This window comes from Quercus robur, chromosome 8 (genome assembly GCF_932294415.1).
Source record: "Quercus robur chromosome 8, dhQueRobu3.1, whole genome shotgun sequence".
Lineage (NCBI taxonomy): Eukaryota > Viridiplantae > Streptophyta > Magnoliopsida > Fagales > Fagaceae > Quercus > Quercus robur.
This window is the reverse complement of record NC_065541.1, coordinates 4,784,141-4,808,536: the sequence shown is the minus strand read 5'-3', so window position 1 is coordinate 4,808,536 and position 24,396 is coordinate 4,784,141. Positions and strand designations below refer to the sequence as shown.

The 24,396-nt window shown below is 35.4% G+C and overlaps 2 protein-coding genes and 1 long non-coding RNA gene across 11 annotated transcripts in view; 1 reads left to right on the top strand and 2 right to left on the bottom strand.

Annotated features, from left to right (window-relative positions):
• The window catches only part of LOC126697900 (uncharacterized), an 80,244-nt gene that overhangs the window by 7,000 nt on the left and 48,848 nt on the right, over nucleotides 1-24,396 (top strand). The window lies entirely within an intron of this gene.
• The window catches only part of LOC126694257 (disease resistance protein RPM1-like), a 214,486-nt gene that overhangs the window by 176,604 nt on the left and 13,486 nt on the right, over nucleotides 1-24,396 (bottom strand). The window lies entirely within an intron of this gene.
• LOC126694253 (disease resistance protein RPM1-like) overlaps nucleotides 22,315-24,396 on the bottom strand; it is a 397,275-nt gene continuing 395,193 nt past the window's right edge. For 2 of the 3 annotated variants that reach the window (XM_050390370.1, XM_050390371.1), the window contains 2 exons: nucleotides 22,796-23,106; nucleotides 22,315-22,552 (listed from right to left, as the gene is read on the bottom strand). In XM_050390370.1, the coding sequence (XP_050246327.1) occupies nucleotides 22,839-23,106 (268 nt within the window). In that variant the 3' untranslated portion in view covers nucleotides 22,315-22,552; nucleotides 22,796-22,838. The remainder of the gene's footprint in view (nucleotides 22,553-22,795; nucleotides 23,107-24,396) is intronic. The other variant, XM_050390355.1, reaches the window with a different exon arrangement.

Sequence of the window (24,396 nt, the reverse complement as noted above, 5' to 3'; positions counted from 1 at the left end):
ATTTGTAACTAGTATGAATTTCCTATCATTATAGATTTGCATCAAGGAACACTGATTAAGTCTATGTCTCTTTGCACTAGTGATGGATGGGCTCACTAAATTGATTCAAGTGTAATTCCCTTGATGTATGCTTTTTGCAAATGACATAGTTTTAGTGCATAAAATAGACGCAAAGTTGATGCCGAGTTAAAATGTTGTGAGCCGCTTTATAATCTAAAGGATTTCAATTAAGTAGAATGCAAGTTTAATAAGAGTTGAACAAAGATTGAAAGTTCAAAAACGTGTACAAACACCCTTGAACGTTTAGACCCCCAAATACAAAATAACCAATTCAAGCTTTATGACAAACAACAAGTGTGCGGAAAATGAACATAAGCTATAAACAGAATTGGAAATCAATCTAAGCCAATTATAAATCACATCCACAGTAGAAAATAAAAGGCAAAGATAAAGGGAAGAGAGATGCAAACACAAGGACAACACACGATGTGTTATCGAAGAGGAAACCGAAGCCCTCGGCGTAAAACCTCTCCGCCGCCCTCCAAGCGGTCAATAATCCACTAGAAAATGTAGTTGGGATACATGAATAGCAATAGACCCTCCAAGCCTAATCTACCCGATGTACCTAAGCCCTCCAAGCTTCTTGCTCCAACGAGGTTGCGCCGAACCTTTTTCTTTTCTATCTTACCGGATTCCGCTACTAGACCGTAGCATCCGCCATCCTTGGCATCTTCCAATGCTTCCCAAAGCTCCAAAGACACTCAACACTCTGAATGGGTGTGGGTAGTGTTTGGATAGAAATCTCCTCTCAATAGGTATGACAATGAGAGAGGGAATGAGAAGAGACTACAAAGATTTCTCTCTAAGAGTGAGTAGCTCTCTCTAATTGGGTGGGTGTTTTGAAGAAACCTCTCTTAGGGCTTTTCTTTCTGAATAGCCACACATATCTTGTGGGAATGAGGGGTATTTATACTGGTGTGAGAATGGAATACGAAGAGTCAGTTTTTCCAAAAACAGGGCTGGCTGGCGACTTGATCTTGCGACTTGACTGAGTCGCGAGTTCAAGTTGCGAGCTAACTTAATGGCCAGTCTGGATTTTTGTCGTGTAGTGCTCCAGGTGGCGTGACTGTTCAGCTCCCCTGCATGCTCTGCACGTGAGCAACTTTTGGCGGCTTGCAAGCCGCGAGCCACCCGCGAATCCTAGCCGCGAGTCTCTGCTTCACTGCACTGTCTTGAGCATTTCTTCACACTCTCTCACACACTACCTTTACATGATTCTCACCTAAATACAAGGTTTCTAAGTGCTATATTACAAGCAAATTTGTCATGGAATAAAGCCAACACATGGTTGATTAAATTCAACCTTACAATCTCCCCCTTTGGCTATTTCATGACAAAACACTCTAAAACAGACTCTAGACTTAAACGTGAGTTTGGGAACAATGGCAAAACTCACTCACACCTAAATCTAGAAACTGTGTAGCTCTTGAATCATATGAACATGAATCTCCTGAAACACAACAATACACCATGATCATTGTATGCAGAAAAGCATGAAATGCATATGAAGCAAGCAATATGTGATCAAGCAAAGATGGAGTTAAGAAACAAACCATGGCTTGATCAAACAAGCAATCACTACAAGGTAGTGATCACAATGCTCATTCACACTTGGAATGAACACTTGAACATACAAGCTAACAAGAACAATGTAAGTTACTTGTATGCTCAACACTCAACCAATGCATAATACACTAAGTATATGCATCTATGAAAAATCCTACAAGGGCACAAGAGTGACAGTACATAAACCAAAATGCAGGACATTTAGATTAAAGTACTGATTTCAACATAGCATAAAGGCTGCATTAAGCAAGGTACATACCATAAAGCCTACAAAATATGCATAAAACATAAACCCTAAAAGCTTACAAAAGCACATGGGTACAAACCACAAAATACTGAATATAAACTTAAACAATATAAATTAAAAGTGCTTAAAATTTCTCCCATTTAAAGTGATGAGAAGCTGTGATGCACTTGGAACATATATACTTGTAACCTGAAACACTTGCACAAAACACATTAGACCCTCAAGGTAAAGCAAGTAATAAAGAACAAGTATAATATAACAAGTATGGAAATGGCTATAATGATCACATAGCAAAGCAAATGACTATCTGAACATGCATTCAATGAAGCATAATAGCATAGGGATATATGCATGTCCAAAGCACAAACATGATGCAATGAGAACAACAAAGCATAACTCAAAGCACCATAAAGCCAACAAGAAAACAAATAGAACAAGGTTTTCTAGTTAACACAATGTCTTCTCCCCCTTAGTATATGCATCTCCCCTATGGAATATCTCTCCCCCTACAAATGTGCATGAGAAATAGAATTTCTCCCCCTAAGGATGTGCACAAGAGTCATATAGAAATGACAAAATACTCCGAAACATTCTCTAGAGTATACTCTCCCCCTTTTTGTCAGGAATAGACAAAGGGTCAAGAAAAAAACGAGGGCAAGAGATGAAGGTATGAACAATGCTAATGATGCATGATGGGTGCAAAATGAATGAGAAAATGAAGCTCAAACCTAAGACAAAGTAACATGCTACAAAGCATAAGGTAAGCATGACATGCTAGGATGAAGAAATAAAGTAAAGACCAATGCATGACAAGGGTAACAAAAGTGTGTGCAAGAGGTGGCTAAGTGCAATGCATGACCAATGCATGAAAAATGCACATGAGGGGCAAAATGTGCAAAAAACACAACTAATGAACCAAACATGTTCCTAATGAGGAAACATGAGAAACCCCAAAGTTTGGTACTCATCGGAGTCCAAACAAGCGAGAAAATGTCTAAGAGGCATTTTATCAAACACCTAGCATGCACACTATGAACAATGATGTGAAACAATGCATGAACATCATGAAATCCACCCTTAATACATGTTCTTTCTGCCACAAGGGGCCAACATCCAATGCATATCAACAGAAGAAACCATTCCCATAAAGAAATTTGACAAAAATTAAGTTTTCCCAACCCCAATGATAAAAATCCCAACCAAGAGCACAAAACTTTCCAAAACATAATCCAAGGATCAAAAATAATGAAAAGAATTTATAATTACCTTAGAAATGTTAATGGAATGAAAAACCATTCAAATTGGTTGGATTTTGATGTAAAAATATTGAAAGAGGGGTTTTAAAGAGGATGGGAGAGGTTTAAAACAAGTTTCCCACAAAAAGCCCATTAAAAAGCTGTCTCTGGGCGATTCGCGACTGGGCGAGTCGCGAGGTTCAGTCGCGAGTCGCGAGTTTCAGTCGCGAAAATTTTCGCGAGTCGCGAGTGAGCCGCCAAAAGCTTCTGGATGAACTCGCGACTGGGGTTTCGCGACTGGCGAGTCGCCAGCTGAGCCGCGAAAAACTCTGACACCTGTTTTTCAATTCAGAACATGTTTAAACATTGAAAAACAAAGTAAGCACTAAACATGAACTCAAAGAGTGATAAAAATCACTTCCAAAAACATATAAAATGATCAAAAATCTTTTTGGATTGAACCATATATGATTGAGCACACACACATCACATTTAGACAAGTACAATCTAACAAATGAATAAGACATTCATTGAACATTAGGCATGTGTGTTGTGTGTGTGTGTATCAAATGTGGAATAGTCCTTAGTCTAGAGTGAAGTTTCAATGATCAATTCAATCAAGTCATACACAACTAGTGCTAAGTCAAGTGGTCTATCTCAATTATAGAATGAACATATATGACCTCCCACAAGAAAATGATTACATATGATGAAGCTTTTCATTTAGCTTCTTTACAATTCATAACATTTGATCATTTTGAATCAAAATATCTCATTTTGAGATCGATGCCTGAAATTTGTGATATTTCAATTTGACGAACAAGCCTTTGGCTTTTTGGGCATCATACAATTTCATTTAAGTCGCTTTCCCTTTTTCCTAATCGAATACTAGTATTTGCGACGGCTTTTGCAGCTCATTATCTCTTTTCATTTTGAGATTTACATTTATTGAGCTCTTTAAGCAATAAAAATAAAAGAGTGGGAAGAGATATAAGCACAAGTCTACGCAAGTATCAAAACCAACATGACTATTGACTAATCATTCATGACAAGCTTGAAGATCGATTTACAACAATCACACGAAGATGTCAAGATTTTTCCCACAAAGATATAAGTGCAAAAATAACAAGCTAAGCTCGAAAATGCACAAAGCCATTTGTACAAAGGTACAAGGCCAAACTCACATGTGATATGTGCTCAAACAAATACGATCAAACTTTTTGAATTTTTCACTTTTTATGTGGTTTTGGATTTTTACTCACACAAAATAGAAACATAAAAGTAAGATCAAAAACGAAACAATGCAGACAAATAAATGCAAGATGCACAAAATGCATGAAGATATGACATTTAATGCATGAAGGGTCCTACAAAGATCGAAAGAATTAGATTAAGGACCAAAAGAGCAAAAACTCAACCATAGGAACCCTTCCTCATCCAAACAGAACGATTGTTTGGAATGAGTGTCTCAAGAGAAGCGAGACGAGGGTTGGAAGAATGAGAACCGGAGATGCACATAGTCAAGGAGTTAAGAGCATTAAACATTTTCTTTAACAACATGCTATTTTCACTCAAATCCAGTTTACTCTTTTTAGCACAACTTCCAAAAAGCTCAAGTTTCTCTTTTCTTTTGATTCTCTTAAGAGCTTGAAACTTAGAGTAATGAGGTCTTAGATGACCAAAGGCACCACAATGGTGACAAACAATGTGTTTAGGTCCACTAGGCTTTTTGGGAATGGATCTAGCAACATGGTTTTGTTCCCTCTTCAACTTATGACATTGAGGTCTTATATGACCAATCACACCACAATGGTGGCAAGTTGGAACAAACTTAGATCCATCCAAAATCTTAGGTTGAGACCCAAACGAAGGTTTTGACTTAACAGCCTTTCTCTCCACCTTTTGATTTCTTTTATGTGGAGGAATGTACACCGATTTGTCCTTTAAGGTAGAACACACACTAGGCACAAAATCGGGTACCACAACATGATTGCAACAAATATTATCATCCATTTTATCAATGGATTCAGCAATCAAACACTTGGCATGCATCTTAAAAGATTCATTTTCACATTTAAGATCATCAACAAGTTTGTTAGACAAAACAAGTTTAGCATCCAAATCCATATTCAAACATTCAAACTCTTTCAGCTTTTCAAGAGAAATTTCAGCAAGTTTTTTATATTTCTCAACCAATTTGTTGGATTCATTGAGCTTAGCAATCAAATCATCCTTTTCACAAAATAACTTGCTCAAATTCTTTTGAAACTTCTTAGCATTTTTCTTCAAGAGTTTGTCAACAACACCCATAGATTCAAATAACATGTCATCACACTTATGAGGATTAACACTCATAGAGGCATTTTCACAAACACGTGGCATGTTACATTCATCACCAACCAAATCATGCAAAGAGGCATACAAAGCACAATCCATGGTAAATAAACACAAGGGTTCAAGGATCACACTTAGGTATTTAAACCACAACAAGTGTACCCGCTCTGATACCAAATGAAAGTTCAAAAACGTGTACAAACACCCTTGAACGTTTAGACCCTCAAATACAAAATAACCAATTCAAGCTTTATGACAAACAACAAGTGTGCGGAAAATGAACATAAACTATAAACAGAATTGGAAATCAATCTAAGCCAATTATAAATCACATCCACAGCAAAAAATAAAAGGCAAAGATAAAGGGAAGAGAGATGCAAACACAAGGACAACACACGATGTGTTATCGAAGAGGAAACCGAAGCCCTCGGCCTAAAACCTCTCCGCCGCCCTCCAAGCGGTCAATAATCTACTAGAAAATGTAGTTGGGATACATGAACAGCAATAGACCCTCCAAGCCTAATCTACCCGATGTATCTAAGCCCTCCAAGCTTCTTGCTCCAACGAGGTTGCGCCGAACCTTTTTCTTTTCTAGTTTACCGGATTCCGCTACTAGACCGTAGCATCCGCCATCCTTGGCATCTTCCAATGTTTCCCAAAGCTCCAAAGACACTCAACACTCTGAATGGGTGTGGGTAGTGTTTGGATAGAAATCTCCTCTCAATAGGTATGACAATGAGAGAGGGAATGAGAAGAGACTACAAAGATTTCTCTCTAAGAATGAGTAGCTCTCTCTAATTGGGTGGGTGTTTTGAAGAAACCTCTCTTAAGGTTTTTCTTTCTAAATAGCCACACATATCTTGTGGGAATGAGGGGTATTTATACTGGTGTGAGAATGGAATACGAAGAGTCAGTTTTTCCAAAAACAAGGCTGGCTGGCGACTTGATCTTGCGACTTGACTGAGTCGCGAGTTCAAGTTGCGAGCTAACTTAATGGCCAGTCTGGATTTTTGTCGTGTAGTGCTCCAGGTGGCGTGACTGTTCAGCTCCCCTGCATGCTCTACACGTGAGCAACTTTTGGCGGCTTGCAAGCCGCGAGCCACCCGCAAGTCCTAGCTGCGAGTCTCTGCTTCACTGCACTGTCTTGAGCATTTCTTCACACTCTCTCACACACTACCCTTACATGATTCCCACCTAAATACAAGGTTTCTAAGTGCTATATTACAAGCAAATTTGTCATGGAATAAAGCCAACACATGGTTGATTAAATTCAACCTTACAAAGAAGAATGGGTAGTAAGACATTATGTCAAGAGATGTTAAAGAGCAAGAGCTTTCAATATTTTGGAATAATAGTTCCTAAAAATGGAGAGATTGAAGAGGATGTGAATCATAGGATAAGAGAATGGTGGATGAAGTAGAGAAGTGAATCAAGTGTAGTGTGTGATTGTAGAATGCCTATTAAGTTAAAGGGAAAATTTTATAAGATTGCTATAAAACCAGTTATGTTCCATAATACTGAATGTTGGGCTATTAAGAGGCAAAGTATTCATAAAATGAGTGTAGTTGAAATGTGAATACTAAGATGGATAAGTGAAAATATATAAAAACATGAGATTCAAATGGAGTAACTCGCTTAAAGATACGGGTGACTCTGATAAAAAAAAATAATAGATCACTTGAGATAGCTTGGTTTTTAATAAACAAGACACAACTCAGGGCCGTCATATTCTACTATTAGAAGCCCATGCCCATGTACAGGGCAAGTGAAATTTTCATAGAACATGTAATCATACATTATAGGAGGTTGATGTTCCTTACAACCATAGATTATGGTAAGATTTTGTAAGAGTGTGATGCTGTGGAAAAGCTTGGAATAGAGTTCGCTATTCACAAAGTTGGGCAAACAAATTCCATCCATGTCATCCTCCTACGCAATATGGAGTCTCTTGTTTTTTGGTTTTGGAATCCATTTCCAAAACCCTATACTTCATTTTCATAATGTCTGTGGTGGTAGTATTTTTCTCACAGGTGAGCTCTAAGGATTGCCACAAGCACCAGCTTGGCCAGCTCCCCAGAATTGATAGCCCACATCTGTGATCTCAACGCATTTGAATGTATAGGTACTACAACTTGAGTACCGATCATCAGATCAGTGCATAGACACAGGAAGCTCTATGAAAGCCAAGGATGTGATAAACAAAGAAACAAGAACCACAGTAGACCATGAGAAAAAAAAATCTGTGAGTTCATTCTGGTGGTGAAAATGTGTAGAGAAGTGTGTTATTGATTAGGGACCTGAGTCAGGTACTTTGGTTTTATATATATATATATATATATATAACCTTGCCCGTTACAAGTGTTGCTATCCTAAATTGAGTAAGGAGTAAGGAAGAATTTCGAAGGTAACAATTAATGATACAATAAGCCCAAAGTTGCAAAAGATTTAAAATTAATCGTCATGGTGCTTTGGATAATTTGTAAATCAGATTATTAGAATAAATTCTGCAATTCTGTCCCAAGTTCTTTACTAAAAATTCTAGAAAAATTAGATTCCCATGCTAAGAACATATAGAATAGAATAAACTCATTTCAGGGTAGTTTCAATAAAAGGCATAAGAAACATATGAGTACCTGCTCTCTAAATTGCGCACTTCTGCTCTTCTTAAATCGACAAAGCAGTAACTTCAACCTGAACATAAATTTATGATAGTTATTACCAACATAAAATTGAAGTACAGGTCTAAGCTAATCTTGCAAAAGAGCATGACATCTTACATTACCATTACCAAATTCACTTAATGGAGTTTTCTTGTATTATTTCCTCTGCCTTAGAGGGTGGAAAATTGGCCTCCTTTTTCCTTTCTACTGAAGTGGGAGACAAAAAGTGGACCTACTGCTCTTTTCTACTCTGCCATTCAATTGTTTTTTTCTTAAAGAAGGTGTATGAAACCTTTTATCTTTCGGTTACAGTGGAATGTAACGCTTTCACATTGTCGGCAGTTATGGACAAAACCAATTAGCAGCCGAACTGCCAATTAGGATTTTTTGTGAACATGTCGTAAAAATGTTGTGTAAATAATATTTTTCTCCGCTAAGTGTTAATTTTGCTGTGGATTTTTAAAACTAGGTTCTCTACTTATCCAATTAAAATTAATTAAAATCAATTTTATATTAGTAATAAAATTAATTAAAACCAATCTTACATTAGTAGATTTCATAAAGTTCCTTTACCGGATCTGATGGTGATCCTTTTATATCTATTATTGAAAACAATCAAATTATAACCCTGATGATCTATGAAGCACGGACGCGGCACCAGAGGTGCCGCACCCGCGTCCGACACGGCCGGACGCGGCGACGCGCAGGGGACGCCGCTGCCCGCGCGTCCCGCCGCGTCCGGCCGCGTCGTGCCACGTGGATTCCACGTGATTTTCGCCGACTCGCACCGACGCGAGCCGACGCGGCTCCGACAGGGGCCGATTCGCCCAGAATCGGGCCGACTCGGGCCTGAATCGGCCATATCGGCCTGTATCGGCCGTATCGGCTGTATCGGCCGAATCGGCCGATTCAGGCCGAAATTCAACCCAAAAAAAAAAAAAAAAAAAGTTATTATCTTGATGATGAAGAAGTTGGCCGAAATTCAACCCCAAAAAAAAAAAAAAAAAGTTATTATCTTGATGATGAAGAAGTTGGTGTTTGATTGTCTTGATGATTGTCTTTTATTTAGTTTTAATTTCAAACTTGTGAGTTGTATTCTAATTTCCAAACATCATGGAATGTTTTAGTTTCAATCTTGTGAGTTGTGTTTAATTTATGAAAATCATGTTTTAGTTATTATCTACTATTGCTCTTAAATTTGGTATATGTTTGTATAATGTGAAAAAATATACTTAGCAATATATTAAAAATATAAATAAAAATATTTTTAATAATTTTTTAATCGCCGAGTCCCGCCGCACCCACACCCACCTTTTTCAAAAATTGCCGAGTCCAGCACCCGCACCCGCACCCGCACCCGAATCCCAAAACGCACCCGTGCTACATAGCTGATGATTTGTTTCTTCCCTTTCTAAAATGCTCTAATCCTTTTTAATAAAATTAAAAACTCAGAAAAGGCTCATGGTTGAAAGATCATAGCAATTTAATTTTGCAAAATCATAAAGTATATCATCTTCCAACAAAAAACATTCTCGTGAAGCTACAACATGCAATGGGAATATGGGAGTGGGAACATCAAACATAAAAATGTCACATTTAAAGAATCACTTTATAACTTTCTTAATAATTTGGTATTCTGGTTGTGATATGACATATATATGGAGCCCTAGTGATAGAGTGAGATTAGGTAACCTTTTTCTTTAGCCTTTCAAGTTTGGGTTTTATTAGGACAGATTAACGGTTAATCCAAGCTCAGCTTGGACATTATACTCTCGGTCTCATAGTCCAACTTAAACATGAGATTAAGCCCCCACATACAACATACTAGGTTGAGCTCAAGCTTTCTCAAACAAAAAAGGGGAAAAAAGGGACTCAACCCAACTTGAAACTCAGCCTTCACAAGGCCAATATCCCAATAAGATAAAAGTATTAAAAAATAAAATATCATCCTCTCATTCTTAGTTTGGTTAATGAGAAAAACAAACCCAAAAATTTGTTTCTTACATTTTTCTCATCCTTTCAAGTATTAAAGTTTTTTTTTTTTTTTTTTTTTTTTTTTTTTTGAGGTGAGTTTTAAGTTCCAACCAATTCCTAGTTCTTAGGGCTCTCTGTGGACAGAGTCACAGCTGAGGCCAACAAAAGCGATGCTTTTAAAGAAGGTAAATGCTTTATGGGGTTATTATGTTAATTCTCTGGGTTTTTGGGATGGCTCACTTAAGGGTCAAGGGTAGAAAGTAATAACTATTTTAGTGATAATGTTGAGAACATAACTATTTAATTATTAATGTAATGTGTCATGTCAATTGTCATGTACACATCTATGGAATCTTGCCAAAAAAGATTATTAAGACTTTAGAGAAAGCTTGCCAAAATTATTAGAGCATTCTTATCAAGGTTTGCAAAAAATTTAGCATTTACCCTCTCAAATCCCAATTTTATAAGATATAACACCCAACTTTACAACATTCCTTCCATCAAAACTTCTATTTTTTTTAACCCTTCATTTAAATATTCTTTCTTTATCATTTTTTATTCTTTTTTATTTTTCCTCTCTCTTTCTCTGACTCTCTCTCCTCTGTGTCTCTCTTTCACAACCCAGCGCCGCCGGCCACCATATCCGCCCACCCATTTCACAACCACCACCCCTACCACCATTAGCAACCACAACCCACCACAGCCACCACCACCACAAGTCACAGCACCACTGTGGCAACCACAACCCCCTGCAGGAAGAACAGAAAAAGAAAAAAAACCAAAGTATAACACAACTATCCACCAAAATCACAACCAACCACCACCCAACCACTACAAAAACAACCAGCAAAACCCATCAGCAGACCCATCACGCCGAACCAAAACCCACAGGAACCAAACCCAGATTGGTGAACCAAAACCCATCACACACACACACAAACCCAGGATCGGTGACCCACGACCCACGCCGAACCAAAACCACGACCACAAACCACAGCAGAAAGGAAAAAAAAAAAAAAAAAAGAAGAAGAAGAAGAAGAAGAAGAAGAAACCTCCATCGCCCACGCCGAACCTCCACCATGACCATTGAACCGTCGGACCCACGACCCATGCCCATCGGACCACAATCGCCGACCAAGAATCATCATCGCCACCACCCACGACCATCGAACCATCCAATCGGACCCAAACCCATCAGACCTTGCCGCCACGGGACAGAGAAGAGAGAAGAGGGAAGAGCGAAGTGATAGGAAAGAGAAATACAAAAATAATAAAGAAAAGAAAGTGGGCCCTCACCTGAATTAAAAAAACAATAAAAGTTTTACAATTGGTGAACAGTGCGGTCTCAAATTTGAGACCGCACTGTTCACCAATGCCAAAATATTTGGCATTTAAAACTTTTGATGGAGGTGTGTTTTTAAAGTTTGGGGTGTCAAATACCAAATATTTGGCATTTGACACCCTTAATGAGAATGCTCTTATAATTACAATTTAATTAAAGACATATTTCAACCATTTCTTTTTGGTCATGCCAAAGCACTATTAAAGGGGACATCAAAGTATCCTGGGAAAAAGTTTACGTTCCCAAGAGAGAAAAAGGATTGGAACAAATCAAACATATCTGGAATCTTTACACAAAAGTTGGCTCTCTTTGGGTAGCCTTGTCCATTCCAACCTGGTGAAAGGCGGGTATTTATGGAATGTTAAAGTCCCAATGGTGTGCACCTAAAATTAAGGGATCTAGCTTTGAGCTTCGTTAAATTTGAAGTATGGGATGGGAAGACCATATTCTTATGGCACGACAATTGGCATCCTATTGGTACCCTTTCATTAGAATTTGGATATAGAGTGATTTATGATGCAGCCAGCAAGCCAGAAGCAAAAGTAGTCTGTTTTGACTTTTGAAGGACAAAGTTTGGATTTGGAAGCTTGCCACGTCAATTTTTATGGTAAGATTTTGTAAGAGTGTGACGCTGTGGAAAAGCTTGGAATAGAGTTTGCTATTCACAAAGTTGGGCGAGCAAATTCCATTAATGTTGTCAACCATTTCTAAAAATCCCTGTACTTCATGTTCATAATGTCTATGGTGGTAAAATATTTTTCGCACAGGTGAGATCTGAGGATTGCCACAAGCACTAGCTTGGCCAGCTCCCCAGAATGGATAACCCACATCTGTGATCTCCCCGCAGCTGAACGTATTTTGGTACTACAGCTTGAGTACCGATCATCAGATCAGTACATAAAGACACAGGAAGCTCCACGAAAACCAAGGTTGTGACAAACAAAGAAACAAGAAAAACTATAGACCATGAGAACAAATCTGGGAATTCACTTTGGTGGTGAAAATATGTAGAGAAGTGTGTTACTGATTAGTAACCTAAGTTTGATACATTGGTTGTTTACTAGGAATATACATTTTATATATTTATCCATTAATATTATTAGATTAAATGAATAAATTCACCGTCTACTATTAGCTTAAGCTCTTAGGAGAATCAATAATTTGACAAATTTTTTAAAATAGCAGCAGTGGAAGAAAGATAGAATTATAATTATTTGAACTATCTAACCTTGCCCGTTAAAGTGATTCTATCCTAAGGTGCCCACTGAATTGAGTAAGGAAGAGTTTCAAATGTAACAATTAATGATGCAATAAGCCAAAAGATGCAAAAGAAGAAATATCCATTATCACAGTGTTTTTGATAATTTTAAATTAGATTATTCTAAGAAATTTTGCAATTTTGGCTCAAGTTCTTTACTAACAATTCAAGAAAATTAGTAATGAAATAGGCTCGATTACCATGCTAAGAATAAACAAAACAGAATAAATATTTCGAGGTAGTCCCAATAAAAAGCATCAGAAACATGTATTTACCTGCTCTTTAAATTGCAATTCTGCTATTTAAATGGCACTTCTGTTTCTCCTTAAGTAGACAAAGCAACAATTTCAACCTGACCATAAATGAATGATAGTTATTCCCCACATAAAGTACATGCATGTCTAAAGCTAATCTTGCAAGAGAGCATGACATCTTACATTACAAAATTCACTTAAAATGGAGTTTTCTTGTATGCTCAGGGATTAGAAATAGAGTCCCAAAGATTTATTTTGCTTTGCAAGAGATCACATCTATGGCTAAGGATGTTTGAGGGAGAAAAGGAAAAAAATATAAAGGCCAGATTGTGCCATTGCTTTAGGGTAAAGAAATAGCAATCGGTGTTGAATATGAAACTGGTGTTGCTAAATTGGTGCTAAATATTCAAATGTGGATTTCCTATGGGAAGAGTTAAGTAGTATCACTAAACCACAGAACTCTTTTCGTAATAAGGATATAATATCCATTGGTATAGATATGAACTAGTCGGAAACCCGTGCAATGCACGGGATCTTACCTATTTATAATAGACTAAAATAATTTTATAAAATTTTAAATTGATTATGAAACTATACTATTGCGTGAATTGCTCCTATCTTTTTGAGTTACAATTTGATGAATAAGCCATTGCTTGAACATGCAATAGGTTGCAAAAAATCTAGCTTACAAATTTAGATATTGAAAAAAATACTAAAAAATTATGATGTTAAAACGTCCGAAAGGGAAAAAAAAAAATATATATATATATATATATATATATGTGACTACCAAATAGAGAAATATAAGAGAAAGATAGGTTACCTTCAAGAGAATAATCCATAGTTATAACAGTTGAAATTTGCTAAACTGTTTCAAATATTGCAAAAAATTGAACCCAAAAATTTAGATGGTCAAACTTTCAAAAGACAATAAAATTGAAAATCAAAAGACTCAGAACTTACAAATTAAAAAAAAAAAAAAAAATCATTATTGCGAGACAATTTCAATAAGGATGGAAAGCTTTTCTAAGTTTTTTTTATCCAATTCTTCCTAATTGATGAAAAATTTGGTTCAAACATTGTCAAACACTTTGAAGGTGCAAATAATATAGGCTTTCAACATAATCTTTAATTAATAAACAAAGAAGCATGACACTATAAGAGAAAACATAAGATAACATATAGTGCATATACCTCACTCCACAGTTGTGAAAAAATATCCACACAAAAGGAATTGAAAACTTGTACAACAAATGCATATAAGCATATACCTTACTCCACAGCTGTGAAAAAATATCCACACAAAAGGAATTGAAAACTTGTACAACAAATGCAATAAGCTACTTTTGATGTGAGACAACCTAACATACGTTTCCATAAGGTAAAACTTAAGGTTATATAATCTAAAATAATATAGAATATAGCATCTTTGAACCATACAAAAAGTTAGCAAACTTACTACAATACTTGTAATCATACTATGTATTGTAAAGTACTACTCCATCACCAATGAAACTCATGTAAAATCTCATGGCCTGGAAGAACAGACAGCCGCAAGATCACCTCCACCAGACACAAAACAAAAGCAAAAAAAAAAACTTATTTACAAAAAAGAGAAAAAGCAATAGCAAGCGTACCAAAGAAATTGAAGTTTAGGGTTTTCTCTCTTAGTGGAGACGGATAGAGGAGATTGCTTTAGGGTTTTCAAAGATTTTGTCTTTTATATATATATATATATATATAAGAGACTCCTGTTAGGACTCTCTTACTATTTAGTTTTAAAAATTAAAATTTTTTAAAATTAAAATGATGATGTGGAAAATTGTGAGAGTTTTAAAAGCTTCAGTTTTATATATATATATATATATATATATATATCATATCATATCATATTATATATAATAAAAGTTGGGCTTAGACGCTGTGCTTGCGCCAAGTGATAGCACCAAACTAAAGAAATTTTGTTAAATTTTTAGATTTTAAAAAGAAAAAATGGATATAATTTTTTTTCTTATCTTCTTCTTCTAAAATTTCTAAGTTGATAAAATTCTTAATTTAATTATTTTTTGTGGGCTTCAGGTTATTGTTTTCTATGGGATTCACCTATGATTATTTAGTATAGTTTAGCTAATATTTTATACACTACTTTATTGTTTATTGTTATTGACGTATCAAATCAAGTATACTATTCTCACTGTTATGAATTAAAGCTAGTTTTCTGTAAATACATCATTGCAATTCGACATGGAACACTACTTATTTTTCTCTCCAAAAAAAAAAAAAAAAAAAAATAGAGGAGGAAGAAGAAGAGAGAAATCACAAACAATCTTTTACACTATTTTGGGTCTGGCTCCTTGATCATCTAATACAATATGCCAAATTGTTCAGAAAAGTAATTTTACATGTTCGTCACTCGGACAATTTTATAACTTATAACCTCACTCAGAATACAATTTCTGTCATAGGTTTATTAATGAGAATGAAAAATGTCTTTTCTCACCTTTTATAAATTTTATAAACTGGCCAATCTTTCTTACTGAAAATTTGAGTTTTCCTTAAAAAAAAAGAAAAAAAAAAGAGAAAAAAAAAATAGTGTGGGCCAATCTGGACATAATTGGGCTCAACCTGGGACATTATATCCTCAATCCATAGCCCAACCCAACTTAAAATTCAGCCCAATTAAAAAAACATAAAATAAATAAATAAAAAACAATCATCACCGCCTTTCTGTTTGGTTAGCGAGAAAACAGAGAAAAACACGAACCCGGAAGGTAATAAATCTCTCAATTTGCGGTCTTGTTGGTATCTCTGTGCACACAGCCAATAATGCGGTCAACAAAAGAGCTCATTTTACACAAGGTAAATCTCTCTCTCTCTCTGAAAGTTTCTATTTTTACTTTTTAATGATTTCTTCTCTCTCTCTCTATGTGTTTTGTTTTAGTGACAAATATTGATTAACTTTGAGACTAATCAATATACACACATTCTGAGGTCATTGGCTGTGCTTTTCACATAACTACATGGGTTTTTTTGTTGAACATGGAATATGAAAGAGGTGAGAGCTTTCAGAGTGTTTGACTATTGGAAAGCAATGGTTTTATGACAATGAGTAATGGTGTTTTTCATTTATTCTCTCTCTTTCTATTGTTAAATCTACACACGCACCATTGGGTTAGAACTCATTGGCTACGTGCTTTTAATTTTAGGGACTTGAGAACTTTCATGAATAACTCCTTTGCTAATTGCTACAAGAGCAGTGAATCACTGTAGTTCTTTCTAATTCCCTTCTCTGTTTTAAGATTATTAGTTCTCAACAAGAAAAGGGGTATTCCTCTTAATTTGGGTTCTTATTGTAACATTATCTTTCAAATACATACCTTTACTTTTTAATCCAAAGCTTGATGGGACTAGTCATGTATAAGGGTGCAGGACCAAAACTGTTCCTATTCATAAATGACTCTTGCTTCTGTATGACCTTTTTTTATATATTAGAATTCTTGTAATTCTATTTTATATGATTTTATAATATTTTTCTTTTTTTCATATTACGAGCAATGGTAGGGAATGTAAAATTTTGTGTCTGTTTGGTGTATAACATTTTGGAATATAAGTCTACTAGTTTGGATCATCTGATGCCGGATGCAAATCTACAGGATACCTAATTTAAGATTTATCATAATGTCTTTTATGTTTCTTTTTCCCATCGTTCATTTCATCAATATTCATCTCAAAAAAAAAAAAAATCATCAATATTGTAACTCTTAAATTACTCGATAAATTTATTTGATTCTTGTCATTGGATGAATTCTGCTCTGATGCATGCTGTTATTTATGCAGGTTGTTGAGGAGCAACAAACAAGATGCTCACTTTGACTGCAAATACTGTTGCCACCCATACATGATGACCACCTTCATGTAATCTAGCTGTTTAAGTACATGATATGGCTCCTTGGTTGCTAAAGGTGCAAAATAGAGGGCTTTATTTTTGGGCTTTAAACCCAAAGATGATATAACAAATGACTAGGAAATATGAGTTAGATTTTTCTTAGATATAGCAGGTACAACCCCTAGATTAGTTTCATTTAAGTTCTCATTCGGACCAAATCAAGTTGAATCCCAACTGAAGTTGGTGGTTTACTTCATTATCACTTTTAAGGAATTCATACTTTTGCCCCAACCCCCCCCCCCCCCCCCCCCCCCCCGGCGGATGGCGGGTATATTATGAAGATGAAGATTAGAGTGTGAGAGATAGAGAGACAGAATATTTACGTTTAATTTATTTTATCATTCCTTTTGGTGTCACTATTTGGACAGGAAATGTTTATTATCTTAAAAGAATTTTTGAAGAAAGAACTTCCTTCATATTGTACAAGTGCATTCTTTGGAGTTCTATTTCATCGGATATTTTGAAGAGAGCTTTTAGGTCTTGATTTTAACAATGCTACTTAACTGTTTTGTGTATGCATTGAAAATAGAGGGTCAATGCATGGGGCATAATATGCATACTAGATCTAATCTTGTGAAATTTTTCATGTCATTTCAGAACTTCAATGGAAAAAGGTCACTTAAGATTGCTGAACCTGGATGGCAAGGTATTGGTGCCTAATATTTTACTATTAATAATAGAAGACGTATCTTGCATTCTAGCCATACGCAGTCTGCTTCTGATATATGTCATTTCGCTTGGTAAGTTTATTCTTTCATATCCCCAATTACTTGTTATCTGTCTTTCATGTCTCATGTTGTTGTAGATTTATCTCGTCTAATATAAATTATGTGTTCAACGTAAATTCTACGGATTTTACATTTGTTAGAATGTGAAAATAGTGACCAGTAAATGTTATCTTTAATTCCTTGTTACCTCTATGTTATGATTTGGAATTTTCTAACATGCATCAGTAAAACTTTGACCTTTTGCATGAAGGTAATGACCCTTACAGCCCTTTTAAGGTTAGCCAAAGTTAAAGAGTTTTTTAGGGATTTTCATGTGCTTGAAATTTTAAATTTCAGTCTCACTTAAGAGTTTTCTTAGAATCAGTTACTAAACAGCTGGTTTGGAAATTTTCTGAACACAGTGTCTTGATACATTCAATGGTAAAGCTTATCTGTGACTTTAGGATTATGCTACTGCATCTTGTTTTTTTTTTCTTTTTTTGCAATCAGGTTATGTTATGCATCACCCTTTGATGAAAAGCAAAGAACAACAATTAGAAAATCCTGATAAATGTATTCAGATTATAAATGAAGTTATGGAACATGCATCTACAAACACATTAAGTCAATTCATTTTGTATTTTTTTTTTTTTTTTCTTCATTGATGCTTGCAAATTGACGTTAGGAAACAAGGGATTCTATGGATTCTTGATATTGCTCTTTTTTTGGGTTAAAACCTTTGTCTCTGCCTCTCTAGTTTCTTCTGCAGAATGCAAGATGCGCTGCTGAGCAAACTCAAACTGTTAAACGCATGGCTCCAACAATTACTCACATTCCCAGTAATAGCTATTTCCATGTATCAATCATTAGTCAAACTACATTTAATATTAAAGGAATCGCTTTGGCTAGCCAGACCCAGAACTGCCTGCCTTATATCATTGGTGGGTGTGAGTAGCTCGTCTGCAGTGGCAAAGCAATACCCTCTATCATTGGTTGCTCTGAATTCATTCAGTTGAACTTTCAAAGTTGTCTCCTTTTCTGCTTTTTTATTTGCTAAAATGGAGTCTTGGTACTCGCCATAGGTATTTTTCTTGGCTCCTTGGTATAAATGTCGCTTCAAGGATCCTTTGTGGGATTCATCAAATGGTAGTTGTATTGCTCTGTTCAGTTTAATAAATGTCAGATGAGTTCTTTTTGAAGTTGGATTAGTTTTAGGAACCAAGTCATAATTTGGCCTGTCCTTGGCAACCAACGTCTGTTGTCAATTGATTAATCAAAGCATTGTATTTCCTTTTTTGTGTAATCCTTTTTATGGGTTTATGGTATGGAATGGTTACTTACATTTTCACTTATTGATACATATAAATGCATGTTCACTTATGCTTTCTTTCTGAAATTCTGTGAGATTCGATATTTCAAATGGCATATAATGGTTAAACAGAAATTTCAGAGAAGGATTTGGCCACAACTCAATGATGGGTGGGACTTTGGATTACCACCCAGTGGTGATGGTGATGGTTGTGGTGGAGGTAACTGGTTAAGTGGATTAATTCTTTTAGGATAAGGAAAGTGAGATGCCTTATAGTTACAAGAGGAGAAAATGAAAGAATGATCGAACTTTATATATATATATATATATATAACAAATTAGATAACTGGTACTAACAACGTTCTTTGTACAGATTGGGGAATGTCCTCAATTGTTTTTGTTCAGATCTGGAAACCAGATACTTCATCCACAAGAGCCTCTACTACCAGAGACATAAGACTCTCATTTCAAGCTAGATAGTATCTAAGAACCTTAGCATACAATGTTGTCAAATTTTTTTCCATATTTCTAATGTGAAATTTTACATTTTTCTTTTGTGGGAGAGAAGAAATCATTATAGGAGAATGTTTCCTTCCTCGGAACTTTGAATTTTCAGGTAAGCTACTTACTCTAAACATTCACAATGTTCAATGCTCCTAAACTAGAATTTCTTTTGTTTATTATTCATTTTTTTGCCTATTTCTGTCATTGGGATTCTCATAAGAATTAAGCTTATGATCCCCCTTCATGACATCCTTTAAGTGCTATCTGTGATACTATTGAAAATTGTAGCTTGTGACATGCCATATAAATGTAATATAGGAATTCATATTCAACAGATTTTGCGATTGTTCATTTGTTTTGTCTTATATTTTTCTCAAGGCTGCAACAGACAAAATATGAATGAAAATGTGGAGAAAAAGCCTCCAAAGATCAACCTAAAGCAGATGGACTGGATGATAAAGAGAGCAGAATTTAGTTTGGTTGATTTAAAGCACTCTCATTTACTTGTGTCACCAAATTCACAAGGGAACTAAGGCTGAGTGTAAGGTAGAAGAACTGTCTTTTCTTGCCGACAACACATATGAGGTCCTTCCATTTTCAACACCATCAGAATTCTAGCCTGCCTCATGGAGGTTCCATTGGTACCAACCTCTCTGCATCAGTGACTCACTCCAAGCTCAGTTGCTCTCTATTTCACATGGGGATTAAACCAATGGCACAGTGATTTTATATTCATAATTCTCCTATTTTTTTACTTTGAGAATGTACTCACATGTGAATTTCTTTCAGTACCGTTTATGTTGATTTGACTTTGTACAAAAATCACATTGTGCGTTAATACTATTGTAGTGCAATATATATTCTATGATACCCTGCCATCCAGTAGCATTTAAACTTTCATGGCTAAGAGAACAAAGGAAAACATCCAAAATCATTTGATAAATACTTAAAAAATAAAAATGGTCACAACTTCGATTTGAAAATTGCATAGAACCTGTCATCTGTCAAGATGCTCGCTACAATAAGTAAATTTTTAGAACTACTTTACGTTTCACATATTTGGTAAGGACAAAGGCAATCACAAGTTAATTTATGAACTCACACATTGGCAACTGACAAGTTTTAAGAAATAAACAAAGAAGATATAGTTTATAAGGTTAGGGTTTCCTTGGCAAAAATCAGGTTGTCAGATTTTAAAGCTCTTTTCTGGAGACACTAATCATTAACTGAATCCATAGTGATTTATACTAACTGAACTTATGTTGAGTTTATTAGTTTGAAGTGGACTAATGTTTTTATCACTATGAACGGCGTATATGGTAAAAAAATTTCTTGTTTGTTTTTTGATATGAATCAGATAATTTTTTTGAAACAAGATTACTGTACAAGAGGTTCAAAATAAGCAGCACAAGCTGAATTGAAAGAGCAAACTAGCAATACCTACCAAACATCAAAACGAAACCTGCAACAAGCTAGGCAGCAACACTATAGCAATAGAGAAAACTAGTCAAAACAGAAAAGATAATACCACATTAGGGGTCTGTTTGGATAGAATTTATTTTGCTGAAACTGAAAACTGAAAACACTATAGCAAAATAATTTTTAAATGTGTGAATAGTGTCGTGGGACCCATTTTTAATGAAAAAATTGATAAAAAATGAAATTTGTGGGTCCGTGAACAATGCACGGATGCACTATTCACGAAAGACTGGTCAAAAATTACGACTATTGTTCATATACAGTGCATGAACAGTAGCCACTTGTGAGGGGAAAACGCGTGCAAAAAAAAGAAAAAAAAAAAAAAAAAGAGGAAAACGTAGAAATGCAACGCAGCAAAACGCAACGCTCGATCCAAACATTACCTAGGTATGACATCTTAATCTTTAAAGATAGTTGAGGAAATTTCCCAATCCAAACAAATAATCCTGTTCATAATAGTTTTCTAATTTCTTTCTTCTTTGGATGAATAAAGAAAACATATACATTTGATTTACTCTTTCACAAATTATAAGCAAATGTCTTTTCTGTAATTGTGATTATTTGTGGAACAAGAGGGTCAAGTTGCTTGCTCTCCTTCATAATGTTACAAATTTGATGTTCACTAATAGAAATTTCTATTAGTAAAGCCACAGATAAGGTAAATTTATTATTATTATTATTCATTAATGAGGTAAATTTATTGAAATAAGATCACAATACAAGAGGTTCATAATAAGCAGCAAAACCTGAAACAACAAAGTCATTTAGGGGAAATATAGTCTATCAACCTTCAAGTTAGGATTCCTACCAAAAATCAGGTTTTAAGATATCAAGGTCTTTTGTGGGAGACACTTATCAGTAACTAAATTCATAATGTTTAATACTAATTGAACCTTTGTTAAATTTGTTGTTTAGAAGTAGACTTACGTTTTTATCAATATGAATGAATGTTGCATATGGTAAAAAAATTTCTAGTTTTTTTTTTTTTCTCAGATGAATCAGTAAAATTTATTGAAACAAGAAAAACTATACAAGAAGTTCAAAAAGAAGCAACAAAAGCTGAATTTATACATCAAATTAATAACACCAAAAAAACATTAAAAAAAATCTGCAACAAACTAGGCAACAGCACTACAGCAGCACAGAAATTAACTCAAAGCCAAAATGGCAGCACCGCACCATAGACAACATCTTAGTCTTTGAAAATAGTCGAGGACACTCCATAATCAGAACCAGAAGGCTGTTCAATACGATTTCTTTCTTCATCTTTTTTTTTTTTTTTTTTGATGAATAAAGAAAGAAAACATATACATATAGTTATACTTTCACAAATGTCATTATATAGAACTTTTAGCTATTATACCAAAGCCATTACATGCGGTCATACCAATGAAACACTTAACATACTTAAACCACTCTAAAGACAACAAATAGTACAATTCAACTAAAACATCACTCTTTTGCATAGCATAAGTTTGATACAGAAAAGATTACACATAATAACAATCTTGATACAGAAACGAAAATGCATTACAATAATACAATGGCAAAGACAACAATGGATGGGAGAAACAACTACTGATGTTCGGGTTGGTTGAGGGTTGGTTGAGAAAAGAGTAGTGTCTTGTTTGATCTGGCACTTGAAAATCCTCAAAACATTGGCATTTGAAGCTAAGCCTAAAAGTATTAACAAAGAGCAATATAAATAAAAATTTAATTTTAATAAAAAAAAGCAAAAAAAGAAAAAAGGTCCACAATGTGTGAAAAGTGGAAAAGCACTCAAACATCTTAACAACTATAATTCGTAGGCAAGTAAAACTTGAGCACTTAAAACATCTTTCCTGTCCACAATAAACAAACTTGGTAAAAGAATTGTCCAATTATTGCTTCATGCTACTCACTTATTTAGATAAATAGTACCTGTAGTTTTCTGAAAGTGGGGTGTGGGCACTTTGGTCCTCTATCAATCTGAATTACCAAGCTTGCACCAACGGTAGTTTTCTCCACGAACTCGATACCTAAAAATCACAAAGGGAATATTCTTGACTTTCCCAAAATCTGGGCCTTCATTTGGTTGCAGACTAAGAACTAATTCGGTCGGCATTTCATCAAATTGCAGATTTTTGAGGCTTTTTAGATGTTGGATGCCAGAGGGCAACTCCTTCAACTGTGGGCATTCTCCAATTAGAAGCTTTTCGAGAAGAGGTAGGGCACCTTCATCTATTATCAACCTATTCAATCCTCCCAAATTATCAAGCCCTAGATACCTTAATTTCTGGAAGCCTCCTCCCTCAATATGTAATTGCTCACCTCCGTATCCATTGTAAAGCAAAAGATGCATCAAATTAGGCAGAGTTCGAAGGATCTTAAATGGATCTTCCATTAATTTTGACCAGTATAACTCAATTCTCACTATACTCTTGAGTTTGGGAATCCATTCTGGCAACTTTTCGAGTCGCCCACATAGGCCAAGAGTTTGTAGGAGGGGGGGAGGAGAAGGCAGCGATTGCAAATTAAGAACTTCTTCCTCACTTGTTGCTTTAATTTCCAATTTCTGAAGTTGGCTCATTTTCTGTATCGCAATGCACAAATCCATCCCATTCTCTTTCTTCAATTTAGAGATTGTCAACTTCCTCAACTGTGCCAAACTTCCCAATTCTGTTATAAGGGTAGCGCTGTTGGCTTCAATATTAAAAAGCTTTTGTAAGGACTTTAAATGCCTAATGCCATTTGGTATCTTTATCCCACTCCGAGAATCTATATTGTACTTAGTATCTCTATTATAATTGTAGGCCACAAGATATCGTAGCTTACGAAGCCCACTAATCTCCACTGGAAGCTCTGACGCAAGGGAACATTTCAAATCCAACGTCTCTAGGTTGTGCAATTTACCTATGGACTTTGGAAGCATTTGCACTTTTGTATATCTTAGGCTTAAATATCTTAGATGGAATAGGTTTCCCACTTCTTTAGGAATGTAATCTATAGGAGCACCTTCACAATCCATTATTTTCATTAACTTGAAGTTTGCAAAACAAGTAGAGAGAAAAGAATTAGGCACTTCATCTACCCCCAAAATGAGAATAGAACGAGTTTCAGAATTAGTAATACTTTGCAAACGAGTGTTCACATTGTTCTGAATTGAGAGGCGTCGAGCTGCTCTCTCAAAATTTGAGTATTCTGACATTGAAACCAGATCAAAACTCAATTCCTCTGACCTTGAAAGAATTACCTCATGCATCATATCGTGAACTCGACAAATTCTAATTCTCCCAATAAAATCTTCCTTATCCACTTGAATCAAGCTTCTGTGAATAAGCTGGTTCAAGTAGTCTTGTGCAACATCTTCCAGTGTCATCCCTTTCTTTTCTCTTACAAAACCTTCAGCTATCCATAGCCGAGTTAGTCTAGCACAATTAATAGCACAATCCTCTGGAAACATTCCAAAATATAGAAAACATGCTTTGAGGTTGTAAGGAAGATCATGATAACTGAATGATAGAATTCTTCTGATACTTCTA